Raw genomic sequence first — 26,597 nt, forward strand, 5'->3', positions numbered from 1 at the left:
AGGATAAAAGGCAGTTGTTGAAACTACTGTACATGGGGATTCATTATATTATTTTCTCTACTTTTCGGTATGTTTGAAAATTTCCACAATAAAAAAATAAAGTAACTCATTTTTGGATAACATTATACTTACAGTGAGTTGGGCCCATTCTCTTTTTTTTCTGAATACAACTCATTGAACTAACCAGGAAGTAACTCTTATCTACAGGAGTATTATTTCTAAGCTCTCAAAGAATCAATATGTTGGGCTCTTACATATTAAAATGATAAATGCACCTCTAAACCATTTTCACAGACTTAGTTTTTCTGTTCTGTGTGGTTTACTTTCTTTGCGTTTTGTGGCTGACAGTGTGATTCCGTCATCTAGGCATCAGAGATAAAGTGTCTGACTGGGATGAGTTTCTACGGCAGACCCTGGCGGGAGCATGTAGTCCTCCTGTTCCACTGCTAGAGGGCGTGAGTATTATTGCTTCCAGAATCAGGATGGAAAACTTCTAATCTTCCTGTTCAGGGAATCTTAAAATGGCTTGCTCATTTACCACTCTGAGTCAGATCAGCATTACTACTACAGACCCAGGGATAGGTCTTAAGGGGTGTAAACTTACCCTCAGAGGTTGTAAACTGGTGGCTTGCTCAGAGCCTAGAATGTTTTTGAATTAGCTGCAAACACATAAAACTCTATAGTTTTCCAGGTTCTTTCATGCAGCTTGGAAATGTGGCCTTTTTGAGCTCTCACTTGGAACTGAGCCAGGGTTGGCTCTTTCAATGTGGACATGTGTAACTCCCACACCAGGTGACTTGAGAGACCCCTTTGCTTTTTCCCAGAAGACCCTGGACCACTACCTACCTGCTTTTAGCAGTTCTTTTAAAGTGTAGCTTTTGGGCTTTTTGGTGAATATAGATTTCTTATTCTTGTGAAATGAATTTATTGGTTATGATGTTTCTAAGTTACGTTTTGTCTCTTTCTGTTATACCAGCAACATTGTTTGTAGCATATGTGAAATGCAGTTTATGAAGGTTCCAATGTCTTTACATCCTTACCAACACCTGTTGTTCTGTTTTTGGCTATAGCTGTCCTATTGTGTGTAAAGTGGCTTCTCACTTTGAGTTGCATTTCCCTAATGACTAGTAATATTGAAAATCTTTATATGTGCTTCTTTTTTGGAGAAACATCTGCTCATTTTAAAATTGGGCTATTTATCTTTTTATTATTGGCTTGTAAGAGTTCCTTATAAATTCAAATTACAAGTCTAGATCAAGATATATGATTTTTAAACTATTTTATCCAGCTTTGTAGATTGTTTTTTCACTTTCTTGATGATATTGTTTGTAGAACAAAAGTTTATTTCAATGTAGTCCAATTTATCTTTTTTTTGCAAATCTAAGAAGGCTTTGCTTAACTCATGGTCATAAAAGTTTGCTCCTATATTCTGAATGTTTTATAGTTTTAACTGTTATAGATTTGATTCTGTGATCCATTCACAATTCCCCTTTTAGGCTTGATTGTTGAAATTGTTTCTAGGTGATCTTTATACACGCATACCTCGATTTATTGTGCTTCACTTTACTGTGCTTTACAGATACTGCAGTTTTTACAAATTGAAGCTCTGTGGTAACCCTCCTTTGAGCAAGTCTGTTGGCACTGTTTTTCCAGCAGTGTTTGCTTACTTTGTGTTTCTGTATTACATTTTGGTAATTCTCACAATGCTTCAAACTTTTTCATTATTATTATATTTGTATGATCTCTGATCAGTGATCTTTGATGTAACTATTGTATTAGTTTTTTTGTTCTGTATTTTTAAATTAAAGTTTATGCATTGTTTTTTTAGACATAATGCTGTTGCATACTTTTAATAGACTATAGTACAAACAATTTTTATATACACCAAAAAATTAGCATGGTTCACTTTATTTCTATATTTACTTTATTGCTATAGTCTGGAACTGAACCTGCAATATCTCAGAGGTGTGCCGGTACTCTGACACATTTAATCGTGTTTAGTCAGGGTCTGGCTCACCACTCAGTATCATATGAACAAATGAATTAATCTGCTCTATAATGACTTTGATTCAGCCATTTTTATCTTCAGTTGTGAATGTGTGCCTTTATTCATGTGCTTTTGCACTTATATAAATATGTAATTATCATAGAACAGTTCTTATGAGGAAAAAAATTAAGTTTGAACATTAAGAAATGATTAAATGATGATATTAAAGTCAACCTTTTTTATTTCTTTTTTCTAGTTTTTAGTAGTATATCTAAAGAATGAGAGTTAAACTTTTCCTTTCCTTAGTGTATTTAAAACGCTTACTCTGTTATTCGTAACAGCATTGTTGTGAAATGAGTAAAACATCGGAAATAACTGAAATCCCATCAGTATGTAAGTGGATAAACTACTGCCCAAGTATAATAGAGAATATCAATAAAGCAGATTAAAAGGATGAGGAAGATTTGTATGTGCTGTAATAGAAAGATAGCTATAAAATATTAAGTGCCACAAACACACTGAAAAACAATATATAGTTTTCAAAAAATACAAGAGAGAAAAAGAGATAAGACATGGATGGATGTTGACTTGGGTGTAAAAAACCTATTCTCAGAGGGTGTTTGCCAAAGCATTTATCATGTTCTTTCCTGGAGGTGGGTTGTGGGCGATTTTGACTTTTGTCATGTTTGATTTTTTTTTTTTAATGATGATCATACTTGGCTTTTACAAAGACTAAGTAATGATGATATTTTAAAAATTCTTTCTAGATGAAACTGTGTAGCATAGTCCTAGAGATAGAAATCTTTTAAAATAGTTCTATTGCTTCACAGTAAATTTTCTTTTCACATCATCAGAAATAATACTATACAAACTTGTCTAATAATAGACGGTTAGGTGTCCCTGGCTTTGAATGGATAAAAATATAATAGCTAGTTTGAGTTCATTTAAAACTTGACTTTTAAAAATATTATGTTACCTCTCATAAAATCATTTTGCTTTTTTACCTATAGCTCCGTAATGGGAGGAATCCTTTAGATCTCATTGCTCCAGGTTCCAGGCTGGAATGTCAAGCTTTCCAGGACTCTTTAAGTACTTGGATTGTTACTGTGGTAGACAACATTGGGGGAAGGCTGAAGCTGCGTTATGAAGGACTTGAGGGTTCTAATAATGTTGAACATTGGTTGTATTACTTGGATCCGTTTCTTCATCATGTTGGTTGGGCTGCTCAACAAGGGTACGAGCTTCAGCCCCCATCAGGTGAGGAGCAATACATTTTTCTTTTAATATTGGGCATTATTGTTTATTAATATCAATGAGACTGAAAAATACATTATTCTGCATATTACAAAAGCCTTTGTTGATTTGCCTAATAGAAATATTGTAAATGTATATGGAATATGTAAATGCCTTTTTTTTTTAGAGGGGGGAGCTTTGTTGCCTTAGTAATTTGCCACACATACTGATACACCTCTTGCCCCAGCTCTTACTGACTTCTGCCCTAAGTTATACTGACCCCTTACCAAAAGTTCTCTAAGAAAAGTTCTTAGAGAAAAAAAAAAATAGTAAGAAAAGTCCTCTAAGTAGCATTCAGATAGATATAGGAGTAGGACAGGTCTTGAGTTCAAAGCGGATTATTGATTAAAAGATATTCCAGTTTAAAAAAATAAAAAACTTAAAAACAAGATATTAAAATAGGAGTTAATGTTGAAATCACTCACATTCATTATTACATACCGTAATTTGGATGTTGTATTATTTTGTGGACTAGAGTAATCCTTATGGTCTCATGATAGGTGTTTTTACTCAACTACTACCCATGTTCTGAACAGAGGACACAAGGTACTGAAGTTGGAGTTCTCTGAGTAAAGATGGTATAAGTGGGCTTGAACCCCTCCCTTTTCCCAGGGGAAAGTGACTTTTTTGTTTATGTGAATGCTTTCAGAGCAGTTATAAAATTTGTAAGTTCTCGCATCACTTAAAGCATCCTGTCTTGTTTTAACTAAAGCCATCAGACATCTGAAAAATGAAGCTGAGTGGCAAGAGATCTTGGCCAAAGTGAAAGAGGAGGAAGAGCCATTACCATCTTATTTGTTTAAGGTAAAAACAAAAATGTAGTAGATAGGGACGTCTTCTCACAGTAGAGTACAGCAATTTGAGGGAGCTGCCAAGTGTGAAATAACCCCTGGTGTCAGTGAGAGCTCTGTGATGACTGAAGGAGACGAAGAGGTTTCAAGGCTGGAGTGATGATCATCCTTCCTTTTTACCTGAAGGTAGTCTAGGTTTTCTCCCGAACGCTCTTAAAGCATTCTGAATCTTTTCTCTTCTGCTTTTAACTACATAGCCCTGACTTGTATTAAAATAAGCTTGTTTTTTTCTGTGGATGGTCCTTGTGTTCCAAATGTAGTGAGTAGGAGTGCTTGCTCCCTTTGGTTTTCTTTTTTTCCTGAGTAGTTTTTTCTAGGCTGGGAAGATAATTATAGGATTAGATTATTTAACAGAAGCTGGACAGTTTCATTATTTTAATTAAGAGTAGTTTTCAGGACTTCCCTGGTGATGCAGCGGATAAGAATCCACCTGCCAATGCAGGAGACGAGGGTTCGATCCCTGTTCTGGAAAGATCCCACATGCCGTGGAGCAGCCAGGCTTGTGCACTGCAGGCGCTGAGCCTGTGGTCTAGAGCCCAGGAGCCACAACTAATGAGCCTGCATATTAGAACTGCTGAGGCCTGTGTTCCTAGAGCTTATGCTCTATAACAAGAGAAGTTACCACAATGAGAAGCCCACACACCACAACAAGGAGTAGCCCCCACTCCCCGCAGCTAGAGAAAGCCTGTGTGCAGCAACAAAGACCCAGTACAACCAAAAGCAGCTAAATAAAAATTTTTTTTAATGAGCAGTATTCAGTTATATGTTAGCATAAAATAAATGTGAAAATACTATATTTCCTCTTGGCCTTTGCATTTCAGGACAAGCGAGTGATCGGCACTCATTCTTTCTCTGTAAATATGAAATTAGAAGCTGTGGACCCCTGGTCTCCTTTTGGCATCTCTCCCGCTACAGTTGTTAAGGTAAAATGGAGGCAACTATCTTGGTAAGAATTCTTGTCAGGGTGGCTGTTTTAGGAAATTGATGGTGTTTTGATCGTCAGACTCTGCTAATCCAACCCATTGTTTCTCCTAAGCTATGAGGTTAGAATTAGTTCTGTGCACGTCTTAATGTTTCTAATGTCCAGCTCTTTGTGGCGCATTCCTTTTTCAGAGCTTGATTGGCCCAGTTAACCAAAGCCTGGGTACCAGAGGAGTGGGGTGCACATTCTTTGGGGGCAGTCCTAGCTGTGTCCTGGGGCAGTCCTCCATAACTAGAGGAGATCTAACCAGGAGGTAGCCCATGGTGAAAAGTGGAGGCAGGCGGTTTCATCAATGTCCAACTAGGTGCCAGGCTCGTTGGGTGAACAGGTGTGTGGGAAACAGTGGATTACTGTCACAAGATGTGCAAGTAGAGTTGTTCCAGCCACGGATTCCAGATGTAGACTTTTAATCTTTCGGAAGACTAACGAAAACAAGGATCTGGTTAGGAGTACGCACAAGAACAGGGCAGGTTGTCTGTGACGGTAACAGGCCCGGTTACTCGTTATGAGAACTGATTCATAAGGCAGAGGATTTTGTTTTAGGAGTAGAGCAGAAGCCGGTTTACTGAGAGTAGAACCAAAAGTCAAGTGCGACAAGAGAAGTGGTTACTTGGAAGCTGAATCGTCTGACCTGTTGAGATTTGAATTTTCCTTGTCTTAGAAGAGGATAATTCTTAGAACAAGAAGGGATCTTGAACATGCAATGGGGCCAGAAAGTCCTTTCTGGAGTCTGAAGGGTAGGTAGTAAGGAGCAAGGGGAGGTTCGTAAAACCTTCTTTTTAGTATTTGAAACTAGGCTAGGATCTGATCTAATAAACTAGTGTAGTTGACTCCTCTCTTAAGTCTGAACTAAGCTTTGTTCACAGCTCACACACTTGGATTTAAATCTAAGCTCTGTTTCTACCTGTCTGTGTAACATGGTGCAAGTTATTAACTGTTTTTTAAACTCAGTTTCCTTTTCTGCAAAATAGGGTTGATAATGGTACCTCATTAGATTGTTAGAAAGATTAAAACTGAATTAATATTACATGAAAAGCATTTGATTAAAACAATGCCTGACATAAAGATAAGATTTATTGAGTGCTTAGTAATAGTATTAAAACAGACTTAATGTTACTATTAATGTGGCTACAAACTGTTGTAACATCTTTATTAGCTACACCAAAGAAATGGCATATGTGTATGTGCACATGTATGTGTATATGTACACAAAAAACGTTTATCTATTTTGTGTGTTAAATCATACATACAGGTTTTTGATGAGAAGTATTTTCTGGTGGAAATGGATGATTTGCGACTGGAGAATCGTGCGCAGCGATCCTTCGTGTGTCACACCGATAGCCCTGGTATTTTCCCTGTGCAGTGGAGTCTGAAGAATGGTTTACACATCAGCCCCCCTCCTGGTGTGTATTCATTCTTTTCTTATTTGTTTGCTTGGGAATGAGATTTATGAGATAAATGAGATTTATCAGGTGGCTTTACCTGAATCTTTTGTCGTCCCCGTCCTCATACCTAGTCCAGTCCTTAGTGGTTTAGGGGCACAAGACAAGTATAAACAAAGACCTAGATTCCAGTTTCTGCATATTTAAATGTTACAAATTAAGCTTGTGCTGCTGTGCTGTGCTTAGTCGTTCAGTTGTGTCTGACTCTTTGCAAGCCCATGGACTGTAGCCCCTCAGGCTCCTCTGTCCATGGGATTTCCCAGGCAAGAGTACTGGAGTGGGTTGTTTACTCCAGGGGATCTTCCTGACCCAGGGTTCGAGCCCATGTCCCCTGCTTGCCAAGGAGATTCTTTACCACTGAGCCACCTGGGAAGCCCGTAAATTGAGCTTGAAAACTAGGAAAGTTATGTCCTACTACTTCGATAAATATCTTCATGACAACCTGGGATTCCATGCAGCCTCCATCTGTGCCTGTTGGGAGGCAGTAGGGGTGAGGGTAGGATGCAATGAGCATTGGGAGCTGCCTTACAAGAAGCAGCCTGAGAGCCAGAGTGAGGAGGTGCATTGATGACTGTTCAGTTTCTGGACCTCCTCTTTAGAGGGAGATGCTTTGGACTTCAGAGGGAGGTTTCTGGTTAAGAGTAGAACTCAGGCTATAGGTAGGAAAGTAGCAGTTCATTTTCCTCATGTTTGCAGCTTTGCAAAATTGAATCTTTGACCCTTTAATTAAGGCTACTAAATATGACTTATTTGAGCTGAAATTAAAAAAAAATTTTTTTTAATTTAGAGTATCTGGAAGTATATGTTTATCTGATTTTTATACCAGCAAGTCAGATTATTTGAGTGGCGATGTATGTATACTTTATTGGCAAGTCCTTGGTAAAATGTATCTTTGCTTTCTAAATGGTGACTGCTGGAACACTGGACTGGGAGTGTTCTTTTCTGTTCACAAGAGTCACAGACTCTGAACCTTTGTCTTCCGTTCAGCCTTCATTTATCCAACAGACATTTGTGGAATGTTTGTGTTGAGCCAGGCCTTGGACTTGTCACTGGAGAAACAAGAGTGAGAATTTCAGTTCCTGCAGTGAGCAGATAGGGGAAACCGGTAGCAGAAGCCCCCTGGTTCTCCGTCATCAGTGACCAGACAGTGGGGGTGCCTGCCTGGTGAGGAGGGAAGGGGTGGGGTACACACCTTCAGGAGCAAGTTCTTTGCATGAATGCTCTGAACACCCCAGGTTCCTTATCCTGTCTGCTGTCTTTCTGTGAGAAGATAAAACATTTTTATTAAAGATACCAGAGCTCTCAGTATTTTTATAGACAAAGCAGCTGTCTTTATAAATAGAAGGAAAGTAGTGGATTCTGAATTCAAAATGGCAGGTGATTTACTGTCAGGAATTGAAGTGGAGGCAGAGAAAGCATGATGCCAGTCTGACCTGGGCAGAGGAGGTGGCTGCACGTCGTAGGCTGGCACAGTCTTGGGTAGCCTGCTCTGTGCCTGTGGGCACTGAACTCTGGAGAGCAGAGAGGAGTGCAGACCCAGCGGGCAGCAAGGCTCCGTCAGCCCCTGGCACAGAGCCAGTGCCGTCAGGCTGTTGGGTTAGAGGGGCTTCTGCCAAGAACCCTGTAGACTGAAGCGAGGAATTAAGCTCAGCTTTTTTTGTGAAATGAATTCATGACTCAGGTTATGAGAACATTGAGATTTTGTAAAAAATGAAACTGTTGAGAGTATTAGTAGTAGCTAAGACATGTTTTAGGAAGTAGCTTTATGAAAGAAGTCTTCACTGATTTAACTGGTGCTGTAGGTTGTTTGCTGTCTCTTTTCCTTTACCTCCTAAGTCATAATAGGATAATGAGACGAATTATTAGCACAGATCAAATTCAGTCATAACTATTTTAAAATCTTTTGTTAAACTGTCAGCAACTAATCATAAAATACTGCTCAAATAAATGCTTGATTTGAAGTGTGAAAGTTGAAAATTCTATCCAGAGTTGCTCTATTTTACAAAAATCAACAATACTTTAGATTTGATAGGGTGTTTTTTCCCTAAAATGATCAAGTCCTCAATTTGCCGAAATTCGAGGTTGTGGGTGGGTACCAGCAGAGAGGTGAAGCCAGGCGAGCACATGAAGTGTGAGTCATTGCTCTTTTGTCCCTGCCTAGGCTACCAGGGCCAGGACTTTGACTGGGCCGACTACCTCAAACAGTGTGGTGCTGAAGCTGCGCCCCAGAGGTGCTTCCCTCCGGTGAGAATCCCATGCCCGCAGGGCCACTGCTCCGGGGCTGCGGGGGACTGCTGCCTTCCTGCGCTGTAGTGATGTTTACTCTGAAGCCAGTTCTCTCATGCAAGCCAGAAAAGCCTCTTGTTGCTTGTAATAAAGTGGTCCAAGGAAAAGTTCATTTACTGCAGAAGTTAATTTGTTAATTTAATTAGCTTAACAATTTTACTGGTTTATTTTTTTCTTATTAGCTGAAATTATATGAATTTAAAATTTTAGTTTATGATTAGTTTTGATAATCCATTAAATATGAAAATATGTTGAAATATTAAGGGGTGAAAATTGTTAAACTTACTTATGGTTAACAAGGCCAAATAACAGTGAAAAGCTTAGGACATAAAACAATGATTTCTTACTCTATCTGACTTTCCATGGCTTCCCTTCCCAGAAGTATTTACTTCCTATTCTTCTCACTGTTATTCTCATATTTATAGTTCTTTATTTGTAATACACTGCTGTCTTTTGAGTTAATTTTAGATGTGTCTTTTGATTCTATATTATGATAAATGAGTAATCTGGCTCTTTTACTACTTTTCTCCTCTGTCTGTCCTGTTTCTTCTTCCTATTAGGGAATTTTTGGTTAAGTCTGAATTTGAGTATTTATGTTGCCATGGACATTTAAGTGTCATTCACAGATTGTTGTTGTTCAGTCACCTGCATAGACTGCAGCATCCTAGGCTTCACTGTCCTTTGCCATCCCGGAGTGTGCTGAAATTCCTGTCCATTGAGTTGGTGATGCTATCTAACTGTCTCATCTTCTGCCACCCTCTTCTCCTTTTGCCTTAAATCTTTCCCACCTGATGAGTAGTGCATTATTTTATGATTGCTTTCTCTTTTAATTTGTCCTCAAGTTAATAACTGCCTTGTTTTTCATAGCTTTATTTTCTTTGTTTCTTTGTTATAAAACTACTTTTTCCCATACCACTCAGTAGATTCTCAAAACTGTTTGCACATCAGGAAGTCTGTCATTTTTAATTTTTTTTAAGAGACACCCCTCTTAGCAACCCCTTTCTAGACAGGTTACTCCCTTGGCTTGCTATGTGGTTTTAATTCTGGAAACTGCTCTTCTCTGTGTCCCAAGGAATTGCCTCTCCCTTTTTTTTGGACTTGAAATTCCTGTTTTATATATCTTGTGCCTCCTTTTTTTTGGTTTACTCTCTTGTTTTGATGGAGTCTGTCTTTCAAAAGCTGTCTGAAATGAGATGCAAGAGATATAAATTCCAGTAGACATTTTGTGTTTGAAAATATCTTCACTCAGCTAACTTGACTCATCATTTGGCTCAGTGTGGAATTTTAGGCTGAAAGTTATTTCATTGTAGAATTTTGAAAGCATCAATTGTTTTCTACCTTCAGTTTAGTTGAGTTCAGTTGCTTAGTTGTGTCCGACTCTGTGACCCCGTGGGCTGCAGCACCCCAGGCTTCCATGTCCATCACCAACTCCTGGAGCCTACTCAAACTCATATCCATTGAGTCGGTGATGCCATTCAACAATCTCATCCTCTGTTGTCCCCTTCTCTTCCTGCCTTCAATCTTTCCCAGCATCAGGGTCTTTTCAGATGAATCAGTTCTTCGCATCAGGTGGGCAGTGTATTGGAATTTCAGCATCAGTCCTTCCAATGAATATTCAGGACTGACTTCCTTCAGAATGGACTGGTTCGATCTCCTTGCAGTCCAAGGGACTCACAGGAGTCTCCTCCAACACCACAGTTCAAAAGCATCATTACTTCGGCACTCAGCTTTATTTATAGTCCAACTCTCACATCCATACATGACTACTGGAAGAAACACAGCTTTGACTAAACAGACCTTTGTTGGAAAAGTAATGTCTCTGCTTTTTAATATGCTGTCTAGGTTGGTCATAACTTTCCTTCCAAGGAGCAAGCATCTTGTAATTTCATGGCTGTAGTCACCATCTGCAGTCTTTTTGGAGCCCCCCAAAATAAAGTCTGTCACTGTTTCCATTTATTTGCCATGAAGTGATGGGACCAGATGCCATGATCTTAGTTTTCTGAATGTTGAGCTTTGAGCTTTAAGCTAACGTTTTCACTCTCCTCTTTCACTTTCATCAAGAGGCTCTTTAGTTCTTCTTCACTTTCTGCCATAAGGGTGGTGTCATCTGCATATCTGAGGTTATTGATATTTCTCCTGGCAATCTTGATTGCAGCTTTTGCTTCATCCAGTCCAGCATTTCTCGTGATGTACTCTGCATGTAAGTTAAATAAGTTTTCTACCTTACGGTGTTGATATTGAGAAGTTAAAAGACATTCTTATTCTTGATCTCTCATACATGACCTGTCTTTTTCTCTGTTCCTGGAAGACTATAGAATCTCTTTTGTCACTATATTTCAGTGTGAAACCATGGCTTGGCCCATCTTCACCCATGTGCTGGTGCGTGGAGAGTGGATTCTCTCTGGACCTTTGCCTCTCTGTGCTGGGAAGCTGTCTTAAATCTCTTCTTTGATTCCTTTTCTCTCTCTCTTTTCTCCTTCTGAAATTCCTCATTTTGTTGGTCATCTGGATCAGGCCTCTAATCCCCCATACTCCCTGCCCCCTCCCCAGTACCTTTCCTACTTCTTAGGATTTTTCTCCCTTGCTTTCTGGAAGATTTCCTAAACTTCATGTTTCAGCGCTTGAGTTTTTAATTTTTGTTATCACATTTAAAAAAATAGTTTATTTTTGGCTGTGCTAGGTGGGCTGCGTGGGCTTGTCTCCAGATGCAGTAAGTGGGGGCTGCTCTCTGTTGCATGCACAAGTTTCTCATTGTGGTGACTTCTCTTGTTGCAGGGCACATGCGCTCAACAGTTGCAGCTCTCGGATTCTAGAGCACAGGCTTAATAGTTGTGGTGTATGGGCTTAGTTGCTCCTCAGTGTGTGGGATTTTCCCAGACCAGAGATCAAACCTGTGTCTCCTGCATTAGCAGGTGGATTCTTTATCACTGAGCCACTAGGGAAGCTCTGATATCACATTTTTAAATTTTTTTTTTTTTTACATTTTTAAATTTTAAAACCTATTTCTGATCTCTGAATATTTGTTTTTAATAACATGCTATTCTTATTTTAAAGATGTGGTAATGTTTCTTATCTTTCAGAGGATGTTAATTACTCCTGCTTTTTTTGTGATTATTCTTCTTGCATAATCTGGCTTCTCTAAGTTGCCTATTTTATCTGTTTTTGTCTCTAGCTTTCTTATCTTTAGATACCTGTTAATTCCTCAGTAGGATTTGCTTGATTATTTTTAAGAAATTGGGACTAAAAGAAAAGGCTGATTGGAAGCTCTGAGCATGTAGGTAGCGCTTGTCCATCTTGAACTACCCAGTTGGGAAGGATCTGGCTGGCCATTTGTTGGAGAAGCCTAAATCCATATCTTTATGTGTTCCTTCTTGTGCTTGTCATATGAACACAAGAAGTCTCTTTCAGTCCATTGTGTGGCAGGTAGAGGCAGAGGCTGGGCCTCCTGGCTTTCCATATGGTAATCCCTGTTTTGGACAGCATGCACACCCTCAACAGTTCCTGTGTCCTCCTGCCCAGGGATCTGATGTTTTACTGCCTAGAGGATAAGTCTCATCTTCTATAGGGAGGGGAAGGGACACTTATCCTGGGCTGTGGAGTAGAGGAAGTTACTCTGGGATTAAATGTTACTTGGAAAGATCTCTCAGATGAGCACATGAGTGAATACTGAGTATGTTATGTGATGAATTTATTTTCTAGTCAATTTCTGAGCATGAATTTAAGGAGAACATGAAGCTTGAGGCAGTGAACCCTCTTCTCCCCGAAGAAGTGTGTGTTGCCACCATTACTGCAGTGAGAGGCTCCTACCTGTGGCTCCAGCTGGAGGGTAAGTATCAGCTCCCCAGAGAAGCCTTCCTCTGAACACTGTTCTTTGCCTTCCTGTTTACCCCTGTAATGTGACTTGTTCAACTTAATTGATTAACTAGATAAGGTTCTTGTTCAGAGACTTCTAATTTATAATTTAAGACTCTAAAAAGTTGTCTTCCTGTCCTTGACCTTCAAATTTTAGGAAATGAACATGAATAAAAGCCTTCACTTATATGGTCCCCTGTTTTCTTGAAGGGAAAAATATAGATTAAATAACATATTTTAATGTGAATGAAATATATGAGCTTGAGCATTAATAACCAGCTTATTCAAGAGATTATATTTCAGTTGTCCCCAACTAGAAGTACCAAAAAGTATGTGAAATTGATAAGATATATTATACTAGAAGTAATATTCAGTGATAGAACAGGTTTGTGAACAGAAAGTAGTATGTGAGTACTCAGCTCTACAACTAACTATGTTTGGCCTGGATTTTTTTTTTTTTATTCATTCCTGGATAGCCAGACTCAGTTCTTATGTTGTTCTCAGTTTGCAGAGTTAGTGTTTAACACAGGGATCAAGAACCGTATTAGGTATACATGTTTTGTGCAGCCCCTTCTGAGCAACTTGTCTTCATCACTTTCTGATTTGAGCTACCTTTTCTACCTCCTGGCTTGTTCCTCAGTACCAGAACTGATGTTTTTTAAACAAGTAGAACTATAACTTTTGCCTTTTATTTTCCAGTTATTTCATGGAATTCACTACCATATTTGTCGACCATCTGAATATTACTGGTAGTTCTAGTAGCTTATTTGCTGTTCCCTAACTAAGGGTCACCCTGTACATTCACTGCCTGTTTTGATCATTATTGGGGGACAGTTTACTTTTTTCTAAATGTTTGTTGCACATGAAAAAGTATGTGTGTATTTGCTCTGTCGTGTCTGACTCTTTGCCAGTCCATGGACTGTAGCCCACCAAGCTTCTCTGTCTGTACTTTTCCAGGTAAGAACACTGAGGCAGGTTACCATTTCCTGCCGACTGCAGTGACTCTTCCCGACTCAAGGGCTTGTGTCTCCTGCATTGGCAGGTGGATTCTTTACCACTATGCCACCTAGGCAGAAGTATGACTTTTGTAAAGGAAATTTGCTAAAGAAACTTTGTGTCTTTTGCAACAGTAGAGCACTGGGCACTGTCTGCTAGAACACTGTCTAGGAAGTTGTTTATGAAGAAACTACGTAGTGGTCTTAAAAATATTTTTTTTAATCTAAACAGGTTCTAAGAAGCCCATACCTGAATTTATTGTGAACGTGGAATCAATGGATATATTTCCTTTGGGCTGGTGTGAAACCAATGGCCATCCCCTCAGCACTCCTCGCCGAGCGCGAGGTAACTGTCTACTTCTGGGTCAAAGGTTTGATTGTTAAATAGTATGTTGTTTGGCTGTTATCAAGTAGGATGAATCTGGACATTTAAGAGAAAAATAAAATTATATTCTGGTTATCCGTTCCTGCCTAGGAAATTATTCACTGCAACAAAACCCTTATTATCTCACAGTTTCTATGGGTTAGGAATCTGACACAACTTGGCTGGGACCTCCGGATCCGAGTCTGGTGAGGCTGCATTTCAGGGTGTCAGCAGGGCTCTTGTCATCTCAAGGCCCAACTTGGGGAGGCGGTGCTTCCAAGTTTACTCAGATGTTTGTGGGCAAGAATTCATTTCCTTGTGGGCTGCGAGGCTGAGGGCCTCTGTTCCTTGCTGGCTGTCAGTTGGAGGCTTATGTCAGTTTCTTGCCATTAGGGTTGCTTCATGGGGGCGCTCCCAGCACAGCAGTTGGCTTCCATCAGAGCCAACAACTGTGAGAGGAAGAGATTGAGCAAGACGCAAGTGCCCATGTTTTAGTAACCTAACCCTAAAGTGTTCCTGCCCCTTACTTTTAAATATTGAAAGATATTTATATTCCATAAAATATCCTCCTTTAAAGTACGGTTGACCCTTGAACAGTGCAAATGTAAACTGGGTGGGTCTACTTATACATGGTTTTTTCAATAAATATATACTTCAGTACTGCATGAGCCCTGGTTGGTTGAATCTGTGGATGAAGAACTGCACCTTCAGAGAGTGGAATGTAAATTTATACATGGATCTTTGAATGCATGGGGGTTGGCACCCTAACCCCTGCATTGTTCAGGGGTCACCTGTTTTTAAAACCTAGTTCTGTGTATACTTAAGTAGCAAATACTAGAAATAAGTATTGATATGTCTTTATACAGAAACTCAAAATAATATTTTTATGCCTCCCTAGGCCAGCTAGCTTCATTTTATATCCAGGGGATATAAAATTGTGTAGCTGCTTTGGATAGAAGCCTGGCAGATCCTCAGAGTATTAAATATAGTTATATACTCATGAGAAATGAAAACATATATCTACAGAAAAACTTGTACACAAATGTTCATGCTGGAAACAGTCCAAATGTCCATCAGCTGATGCATGGATAAACAGATGTTATATCTCCATACTGTGGAATAGTCTGAACTATAAAGGAATGAGGTATTAATACACACCAGAACATGGATGAAGTCTGAGAACATTATGCTAAGTAAAAGAAGCCAGTCACAAAAGAGCACATGTTATATGATTCCATTTATAGGAACAGGCAAATCTAGAGAGAGGAAAAGTAGATTGGTAGTTGCCTAGGGCTCAGGGGTGGTAAATAAAGAGGTGATTGCTATGGGGTACCAAGTTTCTTTTTGAGATAGTAAAAATATTCTCAAATCGATTGTGGTAATCATTGCCCAACTCTTTGAATGTACTGAAGACCAGTGAATGGTGTGTGGCTGGCCCCGGTATACACAGGGGATTGGTCCCGGGATCTGCCACGTTCACCAGCATGCAGATGCACATGGCCCGCAGTTGGCCCTCTGTCTCTGCGGTTCTGCATCTGAGGAGCCGGCCAGCCTCAGGTGGTGTAGTACTACAGTGATTACTGTTGCAAAAGGCCCTGCATAAGGAGACCCATGCAGTTCAAACTCATGTTGTTCAAGGGTCAGCTGAAAGCTAATATTAGCTTAACGCGTATGTAACTTTCCTTTGTCTTTTTATTTTTCTTGACATTTATTTATGGATTTTTTTTTCTTTGTACAGTACACAAACAGAGGAAAATTGCAGTGGTTCAACCAGAAAAACAGTAAGTAATAAAAAATATGTTAAATAGAAGAAGGAAACAAAAATGTTTCTGTTCTTCATCTGTTAAAAAAAAAAAAATGGTACAATCTTCCTCAGCTTAAACTGGGATCATGTCCCAAAAAAGCTAATGTAAGTTGAAAATATCATAAGTTGAAAAATGCATTTTATATCCTTGACCTACCAAACATTGTAGCTTTGCCTAACTTAAACATGCTCAGGACACTTATATTAGCCTCCAGTGTGGAAGAATCATCCACCACAAGGAACACCCAACTGATATATTGACTGCTGTATTGAAAGCAAAGAACAGAATGGTTGTAAGTGTATTGATTGTTTACCTTGTGATCTCCTGACTGACTGGTGTGCTGCCCAGGATCATGGATCATCCCACATAACATGAGCCAGGGAAAAGATCAAAAGTAAAAGTATACTTTCTGCTGAATGCTTATTGCTCTTGTACCTTCATTAAGTTGAAATATCATAAAGTGAAACCACTGTCAATCAGAGATCATCTGCAGTTTACTTGTGTTTTGAGAGTCCCACAAGGCAGCCTGTAGTTTGCTGCTCACATAAATGCAAGTTCGTTTGAACGTGCAGTATCACAGCACTGTCTACATACTGTTGTTTTCCCCTTAGAACATATAAATAGCTTTTTAAATAATTGCTTTTTTAAAAAAGAGTGTGATCAAGGAAGCACTTTTTGGTACAGATTTTGCAGTCTGCCACATTTGCTTTCTTCTTAGATTTGGAGGAAAGTAATCCTCACATTTTACTGACCTTAAGGACTATCTCATTATATTTTGTTGCTTTTTCTTGATGCAGAATACCATCCTCAAGGACTGTCCATGAGGGTCTGAAGAATCAGGAGATGAGCTCTACAGACTCAGGTATAAGTCAGACAGTCTTAGGGAAAAGATGACCTTTAATTTCCTGTAGTGGACTTTATCTAAAAATAACTTAAATTTATTGGAGTAGCTTCATAGAGGGATCTCTTAATTGTGATTTTAAAGAGTTACAACTGTCTAAGATGTATTCAGTTTACTAATTATCTTTAGGCTAGTATTTCTGTGTGTTTATAATATTTTAGCTATTATTTACTGATCACTTGTCAGTATTAAAGGCTCTGGAGGTCAATATGTTATCCCTGAGTTTCATAAAGAACCTGAGGCTCTCCAGATTGTGCTCTTTTTTAAACTGGGTGGTTGAAAGATAGATGTTTATTTTTCTTTAAAACCTTTCTATGATATACACACTATGTTTTGTCTATATTTTGCAAAAACAAACAGACAACAACACTGAAAAACATTATCCTGTAAGCAATACCTGTTAAATGAGACAGGGCTCCTTGTTGGAGGCCAAGCTGTTGACCAGGACTCCTTGGCTCCCTCTTGCTGGTTGTATGACACGTATCGCCTTGGCTCTGTGTTTTAGCACACCCTAGGCTTTTGGGTGGTATTCAGTGAATGCCTCAGAGAGAAACCAAAGCACAGAGAGGTCACACAGCTTATAGTAAAAGGGTGAGAAAGGAACTCATATTTCAAGTTCAAAACTTGCACTTTTGTCTCTTCTACCCACTGCCTTTTTGTAACATCATGGAGGATCAGGGTTGTGCATTTCTTTATTTTTGTTGTATTACTGACCATTCTAATGCCCACTAAAACCACAGAATTAAGATATTAATATCTCATGTGATCATAGCCAGAATCTTTTTGCTTTGGGTTTTGTTATAGGTCAAGTTACCTTGGAAGCAGAGCCTGAGATTGATACTTGGATGTAGGAGTTTCAGGGGAGTGCTTTTGGGAACACTTCTGGGAAGAGTTGAAGGACACAGGACTGGGCAGAGGGAGAAGTTGAGTCACAGTGCGGTTGTAATGGAAGTCCTTCCCAGCCCCACAGGGAGCCCTGGAGCTGGTGGAGCCACTGGGTGTTGCTAGCAGAGGTGTGGTGGCCATGCCCTAGTGTTCCCTCAGTGGCCAGCTATGGAAGTGAGCTCTTCCTCCCTCCCCACCTCACAGAGGGTGGGGCCTTGGGCCAGGTAGCTCTCTCCTCCTGAGGGGTAGTGCTAGACTGAGGGTGATTCCAGCATAGACTCACAACTGAGAGCTGTAAACTGCCAGCATTTCTAGGAGCAGGGTGCATCCCCAGAGGGGACCTGCGTGGCACAGTTCAGATGGAAAAGTGGGCCCCTGCATGTGCGAAGACTGGTTTCTTGGGAATTTCCTGGTGGTCCAGTGGTTAGGACTCCATGCTTTCACTGCCATGGCCCCAGGTTCAATCCTTGGTTGAGGAACTAAGAATACTGCAAGTCATGCAGCGTGGCCTAAGAATAAATTAATTAGAATGTGAACACTCTGTCCTGCTGGGTGCTGTTGGCACTGGGCAAGGGACTTTCCTAGTGGTCCAGTGGCTAAAACTCCGGGCTCCCAATGCAAGGGGCCTGGGTTCAATCCCTGGTCAGCGAACTAGATCCCACATGGTGCAACTAGGAGTTCACGTGTGCAACTTAAAAAAGATCCTGCATTCTGCAACTAAGATGCAGTGCAGCCGTATAAACGAATAAATATTTCTAGAAAAACTGGACAGTTTACATACACTTTTCCTTTGGGTTAACAAGGCTGTCTTCATCAGAAGAGCTTCTCTTTGCGTTGTCTGAAAGTAGATGTTATAGTGTTTTTGAATTTTTTTTTTATATTTAGTAGCTGAATTGCCAATATGAGGGGTTAAAAAAACATTATATTGGAGTACAGTATTCATACCAAAAATAGTTGAAGAGAGGGTTCTCTAGGCCCAGTTACACCCCACAATACCTGAAGAATTTAGAGATGGGATCGCAGCATGCTTTTCGCCCTCTGAAGAATCCCAGTGATGGGAGGGCTCCTGCATCATCAGAGGCTGCCAGTGTACTGATGCTAAGTCACTTCAGTCGTGTCCGACTCTGTGCGACCCCATAGACGGCAGCCCACCACGCTCCCCCGTCCCTGGGATAGTTCAGTGGTTTTAAGGGACAAACCGTAGTTCTGGATATTCACCAACACAGTTTAGAAATATTCTAGAACTGATTATTGAGTAATTGGTCTTCAGAAATTATCATGAGTTCTCAAAGTAAATCCTCCACTTCCTGTAGTGATAGAAGCACGGGGCTCTGGAACAATGTTGCACTAACCAGGAGTTAATCTGCAGTAAATCAGGATATTCAATTTCAGCAGAGTGATAGCCCTATAATAGACTTTTTGTTAAGTATAAGGTATTTCACACTCAGACTGTATGTTAAGCTTCAAAATAAGTCCTGACTTTATATAATAATGGATATACTGGTTTTTTCTTCAATAATCTTCGTTTAGAAGCGTAGGGTAGGATTCTGTTCTGAATTTTTGTTTTTCTTCATTTCTCAGTTATGATTAATGGAAAATATTGCTGTCCAAAGATATACTTCAACCACCGTTGCTTCTCAGGGCCATATCTTAACAAAGGAAGGATTGCTGAGTTGCCTCAGTGTGTGGGACCCGGGAACTGTGTTCTGGTCCTCAGAGAGGTAAGGTTCCTGCCTGGAGTATAAGCACTTAAGAAATTTCACAGCTGTCTCATAGACTCATTCAGACAAGGATCAGCATGCCAGAGATGTGACACCTCCAGGTTTTATCAAAAGTGACTCCCTTTTCTCATGTCTTGAACAATGAACCAGGCACGTAAATATTCTTTGCTCCATAGGGAACATTCAGTTGAGCAGTTCTTTGCGTGGCAGTTCATCTCTGTCACTGTAGAAAAGTCTTCTGTCAGAGCCCACATGGTCCTCATGAGTGACCACGAGAGGAGTCTAAGCCTGAGAGGCTGTATGGTGTTAACCTGGGACCATGACAGAGCTACATACATACCTGCTGGGCTTGTGCTTCCCCACCAGGGTGCCGCACTCCAGGCAGCAGATGTGAGGTTATCAAGCCTTCTCAGGCTTCAGGGTGGTGAGGCTGCGTCTGGAGAGGCTGAAGCTTCCGTGCATCCCATGACTGGTAAAGGATTGGGAAGCATATGTTAAGAGTAATTCTTGGTTTGTTGCACCTATTCCTTCCTGACCATAATGTTTAGAATATTTAAGAGGGTCTCATTACTGTCTTATTTGCAACTGTGGTCAACGGTCGTATCTTCAGTATTATTATTTTGTTAATGCTTATTAATTAATATGACTAGACTTAATCACCTAGGTGACATTCTAGGGGATAGGAAGGTTCTAATGGTCTGCTTTGCTTTTTCCCAACCCAAATTTCTGCCTTAAAAATGGAGCACAGGTCCTCACTTTACTGATCAATGCAGCCTATAAACCCAGCCGTGTCCTTCGGGAGCTGCAGCTGGACAAAGACTCTGTGTGGCATGGATGTGGGGAGGTCCTCAAGGCCAAGTGAGTAGGCGCCTCCGCCCTTTTTTCTCACTCATCCTTAACGGGTGCTTCCATGGAAAAGGTTAGGGTGCTTCTGTTCCCTGGGGCAGTCCGTCCTCAGCTCTCTGTGGTGAAGGGACCAGCGTTGTTTTCTTTTTTAAGTTGACATCCTATTGTGAGCCAATACTATTATAAAATATAGTAAAAGGAGGTACGGAACTTAGAAGATGTAAAATGCAAGAACAGCTTTTTTGTTATCAGATTTAAGAGCCATAAAATTACTTTGGCAAGTTACTGTGAAAGCTTGTAAACATTTGCTTTTGTTTTCTGACCTGATCTTGTCGTGGACGGGGTGGGGGGCAGTTGGCTGGTTTTACTGGTCTGTGGCTCATACCCGTGTATCACTGCTTCAGGATCAAGGAAGACTCAGTAAGAGTCACTGTTTTTCTAGTAGTTAGTGTAGAAGTTATTATTTGAAGACCTGAAACTTAGAAAGCAGGAACTTTATTTTGCTAATTTAAAAAACTCAGCTTTTAGCTGTCACAGCTTACTAGATTATAAATTTGATTTAAGTACAATATAAATTCCTCATTGTTTTCAGAATCCTCGAACTGTAAGGGACATACAATACTTTTAAGAAGCAAAAATATTTTTCAGGTCTGTTAATATACTTGATTTTTCTCTGTGGAATCACTAGCCCAATATATTTGGTGTCTGATGTCTTCCAATGGCAGATACAAAGGAAAGAGCTATCGAGCTACTGTCGAGATAGTGAAAACAGCAGATCGGGTGACTGAATTCTGCCGGCAAACCTGTATCAAACTGGAGTGCTGTCCTAACCTCTTCGGTCCACGAATGGTTCTGGATAAGTGTTCTGAGAACTGCTCTGTTCTTACAAAGACTAAGTATAGTGAGTCAACTTTTTCAAATTTGTTCACTAATAGCAGCTGACTATACCTCATCTCCCGCAAACTTTTAATTTTGCAGATATTCAGATATAGCTGAGGAACACAAACTTCCTATATAAAGGGCCAGATAATATTTTAGGCTATATTTTGCATATTTTAATATGACTAAACTTAAATCATCTAGGTGACATTGTAGGGGATAGCAAAGTTCTAATGTTCTACTTGTCTCCTTCCCAACCCAAATTTCTACTTTAAAAATGGAGCTCAGGTCCTCACTTTACTGATCAGTGCAGCCTATAAACCCAGTCATGTCCTTCGGGAGCTGCAGCTGGACAGCCTCTGTGTGGCATGGATGTGGGGAAGAATATGCTTTTGCATATTCTTTTTCTGTTTTATTTTCATTTTTTAAAAGAACACTTTTAGAAATGTAAACCAAAACAGGCCATGGCCACATGTGGACTATGGGCCTTAGTTTGCCAACTTTTAGGTACAAACGGTGTATAAGTTAGCTTTTGCCTTTAAGAGGATATATAATCCGTTTTACAGTCTGCAACTATTTATGTGTCCACTGTGTGCCACGACTGTTCCAGCACTGGGATACAAATGTAAAGAAAAAAATTCCTTCTCATTGAGTTTACATCTTAATGTGGGAGACAGATAGTAAACAAGTGAAAAAACAGAAGTACTGTGGACAAAAATGGAGCAAAGTAGGAGAGTGAGGAAGGCTAAGACAGATAGTAAACAAGTGAAAAAACAGAAGTACTGTGGAGAAAAATGAAGCAAAGTAGGAGAGTAAGGAAGGCTAACATTGGGGTGTTGTTTATACCGGTGGCCAAGGAAGGCTTCCTGACAGGTAACAACCTGAAGGAAGCAGCCCAGCCGTGCAGACTTGGAGGGAAGAGGCAGGAGCGTGTTGCAACAACACCTGCTACCTCTCATGCTTATCTTTTCCCTGTGAAGCTGCAAAAAGAAAAAATCATACAGAATGAAAAATTTTAAATATTTATTTATTTTGCTGCATGGGATCTTAGTTGTGGCATGTGGGATCTAGTTCTCTGACCAGGGATCGAACCCAGGCCCCCTGCATTGGGAGCTCTGTGTCTTAGCCACTGGACCACCAGGGAGGTCCCCAAAATGAAGATCTTAATTTGGAATCTTGTCAAGGCATTGTTACCCAGAGACAGAATTCTGATCCTACTTTTCTTTAAATCCTACAAGCCCTGGAATATGTAGGAGAATTAATATAGAGGTGGATTTTACCCTTTTAAACTTGAAGATTTCTCTTATGGCACTGTAATTTTGTGTCTTTAATTTTATCATGTGGGCAAATTACCTAAGGATCTTGGTGAAGTGGAAATTCTGATTCTTCAGGGTGTATCTGGGGCCTAAGTGTCTGCATTTCCAACAAGATCCCAGATGCTGGTGATGCTGCTTATCCAAGGTCCATATTTAGCATGACAGGTTTTCTAATCAGTATATGAATCACAAAATCATATGAGAATCTCACCTTCTTGTTTCCACTTACATTTATTGAAATGTAAACTTCTTAAGAGCAGGGTTTGTCTAGCTTATTATTATTGTGTCAGATTCAGCACTTAGTTAGGCAGATTGCAATGATTAGGAGCTAAGTGAAATGTCCTGTTCATATAAGCACATGTTTTAAGCACACCAATTTGAGCCTTTGGTATTATTTGGATTATGTTATACTTTTTGTCTGAATTTATTTTTCACAATGAGATAATTGAAATTAGCCTAGATTTTAGGAGTCTTTATAATTTTTCCAATTAGTAATTTAATATCAAATGGATTTATATTCTTTAGTATTCATTTAAAAATTACATTATATTTTGATATTACTTTAATGTATAGCTCAGAGTTAAACTATATATCTGTTATTTTTTGAAGTATTTATATATTCTATAATTTATATGAAAATACAGAGGACCTAAAAATAGTCATAACAATTCTGACAAAGAATAAAGTTGGAGGACTTACTCTGTCTGACTTCAAGTTTTACCATAAACTGTAGAAATCAAGAGTGTAGTATTGATGAAAGAATAGTCAAATCGAGTGATGGGACAGAATAGAGGGTCCAGAAAGAGGCAAACATGTAGCTACAAGATTTTCAACAAAAATGACTAATGGGAAAGGAATTTCTTTCAACAAATGGCACTGGTACAATTGGACATCCAAATTGAAAAGGCAAAAACGAAACTCCTTGGCTCCACCTCACTATAGACACAAATTGAATCAAGGTGTGTCATAGACCTCTTGTAAAACTAAAACTATAAAGCTTCTAGAAGAAAACAAGAAAAGTACCTCAAGATTTTGAGCTAGGTAAAAATTGCTTAGAGAGGACGCAGAATTCACTAACTAACCTGAAGGAAAAACTAACACATTCAACACTACAAAGTTAAAACTTTTGCTCTTTTAATGATAGTATTTATAAAAAGGAAAAGACAGTACACAGTCTTGGCAAAAAGATCTCATTTATTTGTTTGTTTTGGCATCCCTGACTGACACAGAGGAGAAAAGGTTCTTAGTACGCATATCCAACAAAGAACTTGTCTCCAGAATATATTAAAAACTCACAACTCACTAAAAAGAGAAGTTTTGAAACTGGAGAAAGCTGGTAGTTGTACAACATTGTGACTACATTAATAGCACTCAATTGTACGTATTTATATGTTTAGTTGTCATATGATTTTATCTCAATTTAAAAATAAGATAAATAAAAAGAGGAATTAATCGGAAATTAGATAGTGGTGATGGATTTATCTGTGTCTAAAAACCACTGAATATGTATACTTACAAATGATGGGTTTTATGTTATGTGAATTATATATCAATTTTTAAAAAATGAAATAAGCAGAGAAAACTGTTTTAAAAAGTGAATAAAAGATTTGAATAGGCACTTAACCAAAAAAGTGGCCAAAAGCACATGAAAATGTGCCCAATAGCATTAGTTGTCAGGGAAATGCAGGTTTAAACTATGATGAGAAATTACTATGTATCCACTGGATTGGCTGAAATGAAAAAAAGACTGACAATCCCACACATTGGCAGCAGTGAACTGAGCAGCAGCGGTGAACCAAGCAGCAGCTCGATCTCTCATACATTGCTGGTAGGAGTGTAAAATTATATAACCCTCTTGGAAAACTTGCCAGTTTCTTCTGTCTACCATATGATCCAGCAATTCCATTCCTAGGTATTGACCCAAGGAAAATGAAAACATGCCCACTAAAAGCCTTGTACAAGAATGTTCACTGCAACCTAATAATTGCCAAAACTTGGAAACAGCCAGGTGCCTGTTGGCAGGAGAATAGATAAGCCAGTACATTCATACAATAGCATGCTATTCATCAATATGAAGAAATGAATGTCTCACACATACAACATAAATGAAACTCAGAAACATTCTGCTGAGTGAAAAGGAGCCTTGTTGGAAAAAGTACTTCCTGAATGATTCCTTAGATGAGGCAAAACTAACCTATAGTGACGGAAATTAGAATAACGGTTACTTCTGGTGAGGGGGACTGATGAGGGAGTGTGATACTGGGAACCGTCTCCATTGATGGGGATATTTTATATCTTGATAGGATTATCTAGGTTTATGCATTTGACAGTTACTAATTGAACTGTACATTCAGAATCTACACAGTTAAGATTATTCCATTATATGGAATTTAACCTTAAATACTCTGTATCCATTTTGTGTTATGATAGTGGAATCTCTTGTGGTTTGAGGTACACAAAAATAATGAAACTACTTCATTTTTCTTTGTCATACACATTTAGCACACTACTACGGAAAGAAGAAAAATAAAAGAATTGGGAGACCACCTGGTGGGCATAGTAACCTAGCATGTGCCCTGAAAAAAGCGAGTAAGAGGAGAAAGAGGCGAAAAAATGTTTTTGTTCATAAGAAGAAACGCTCGTCTGCGTCTGTTGATAATACACCAGCAGGCTCTCCCCAGGTACGAGATCTGTGATGTACCAGTAATGTCTTTAAGCCAAGAGATCCCTGCTTTACAATTCAAACAGAAAGAATATCTGCAGGTCTTTTTAAAATTCGAATCTCTAGCCGATGGAAGATGGTTTTGTGGTCCAGGAACTGATTTGTGTGGAATTTCAGTGACACATCTCCCCTTGTCCTCTAGGGAAGTGGGGGTGAAGATGAGGAGGACCCAGATGAAGGAGATGACGATTCCCTAAGTGAAGGTAGTACATCTGAGCAGCAGGATGAGCTCCAGGAAGAGTCAGAAATGTCAGAAAAAAAGTCATGCTCCTCCTCCCCCACCCAAAGTGAGATATCCACATCACTGCCTCCAGACAGACAGAGAAGAAAAAGAGAACTTCGCACTTTTTCATTTTCTGATGATGAGAATAAACCTCCTTCACCAAAGGTACCCATTTTAAAACTACAGTGTTCTTTTTTCTCCCTTGACAATTTCCCTTGACAATCTTACGGTGAATGATATTGGCATTACACTTTTTTCAATATGGCATCAGTTGAATTTCCTGAGTCTCTTTTTAAAAGATCCCAAATTCAGATTTACTTGCATTTCAAGGATTATTTGGAGATCAAATAATAATAATCCTTATCAGGAGGAAAGTCCTTCAGAATGACAGCTTATTTTAAGTTACAAAAGTTTCATTGGTAGTTTATTAGTAGTCTGTTAGTCGTTTAGTTTAGGGAAAACTGTCTTTTTGATATTTTTCATGATATATATGGTTTTGTAGAAATAAAGTATTTATCTTTTTGGCTCCTGTTAAACCATTTTGTTGGTAGATTGATAAATGCATATTATATAACACATACACACATTATGAGAATGGAAGTTAAGTTAGTGTTTTAAACTTGGATTGCTTTTAAAATACAGTCTGTGAACAGAAGTGGTTAAAAATGATTTCTCCTGATAATTTAGTTAAGCCTTCTCTTATTGGAAATACCAGCCCATTCACTTCTGCACCCTGACAGAGCATGAGCTAAAATAAACCAAGGAACAAATGGGAGATTTTTTAAAACTATTTTCCACTGTTAAATTATCCACATTATTTGTATTGAAACTTTGAGATACATTCTTGTCCATTGATATTTCTTATTATAAAAGACAGTTTCTCAGTGCCTAATGTGTGTGAACTTTGCATATTTGCTGGGAGAAATCATGTCCTAAAAGCACTTTGAATTCTGCTTTTTAAAGGGTTATGACTTTCTGTAGAGACTTTCTTAGAATGGATTAGCTCTAATACCATTTGTTTTGCTTTTGTTGTGGGAAATGAAGGAAATAAGGATTGAAGTTGCTGAAAGGCTTCACCTGGACAGTAACCCCCTGAAGTGGAGTGTGGCGGACGTTGTGCGGTTCATCCGATCCACAGACTGTGCTCCGTTAGCAAGAATATTCCTAGACCAGGTATCACAGAGACCTTTAGTTTTTAGTAATGCGTCTCTTTAGCAAAAGACTATGGATATAATAGCAATAGCAAT

General features: G+C 39.2%; 1 protein-coding gene across 19 annotated transcripts in view; it reads left to right on the forward strand.

Annotated features, from left to right (window-relative positions):
* The window catches only part of SFMBT1 (Scm like with four mbt domains 1), a 117,027-nt gene that overhangs the window by 83,303 nt on the left and 7,127 nt on the right, over positions 1–26,597 (forward strand). For all 19 annotated transcript variants that reach the window (XM_042236081.2, XM_027958297.3, XM_060402481.1 and 16 more), the window contains 16 exons: positions 367–455; positions 2,998–3,244; positions 3,993–4,084; positions 4,953–5,054; positions 6,366–6,516; positions 8,717–8,799; positions 12,541–12,667; positions 13,921–14,034; positions 15,791–15,833; positions 16,655–16,719; positions 19,225–19,364; positions 20,113–20,222; positions 20,936–21,111; positions 24,908–25,086; positions 25,270–25,515; positions 26,395–26,523. In XM_042236081.2, coding sequence (XP_042092015.1) covers positions 367–455; positions 2,998–3,244; positions 3,993–4,084; positions 4,953–5,054; positions 6,366–6,516; positions 8,717–8,799; positions 12,541–12,667; positions 13,921–14,034; positions 15,791–15,833; positions 16,655–16,719; positions 19,225–19,364; positions 20,113–20,222; positions 20,936–21,111; positions 24,908–25,086; positions 25,270–25,515; positions 26,395–26,523 — 2,093 coding nt within the window. The remainder of the gene's footprint in view (positions 1–366; positions 456–2,997; positions 3,245–3,992; positions 4,085–4,952; positions 5,055–6,365; positions 6,517–8,716; positions 8,800–12,540; positions 12,668–13,920; positions 14,035–15,790; positions 15,834–16,654; positions 16,720–19,224; positions 19,365–20,112; positions 20,223–20,935; positions 21,112–24,907; positions 25,087–25,269; positions 25,516–26,394; positions 26,524–26,597) is intronic.

The sequence above is a fragment of the Ovis aries genome, chromosome 19 (assembly GCF_016772045.2).
Source record: "Ovis aries strain OAR_USU_Benz2616 breed Rambouillet chromosome 19, ARS-UI_Ramb_v3.0, whole genome shotgun sequence".
NCBI lineage: Eukaryota > Metazoa > Chordata > Mammalia > Artiodactyla > Bovidae > Ovis > Ovis aries.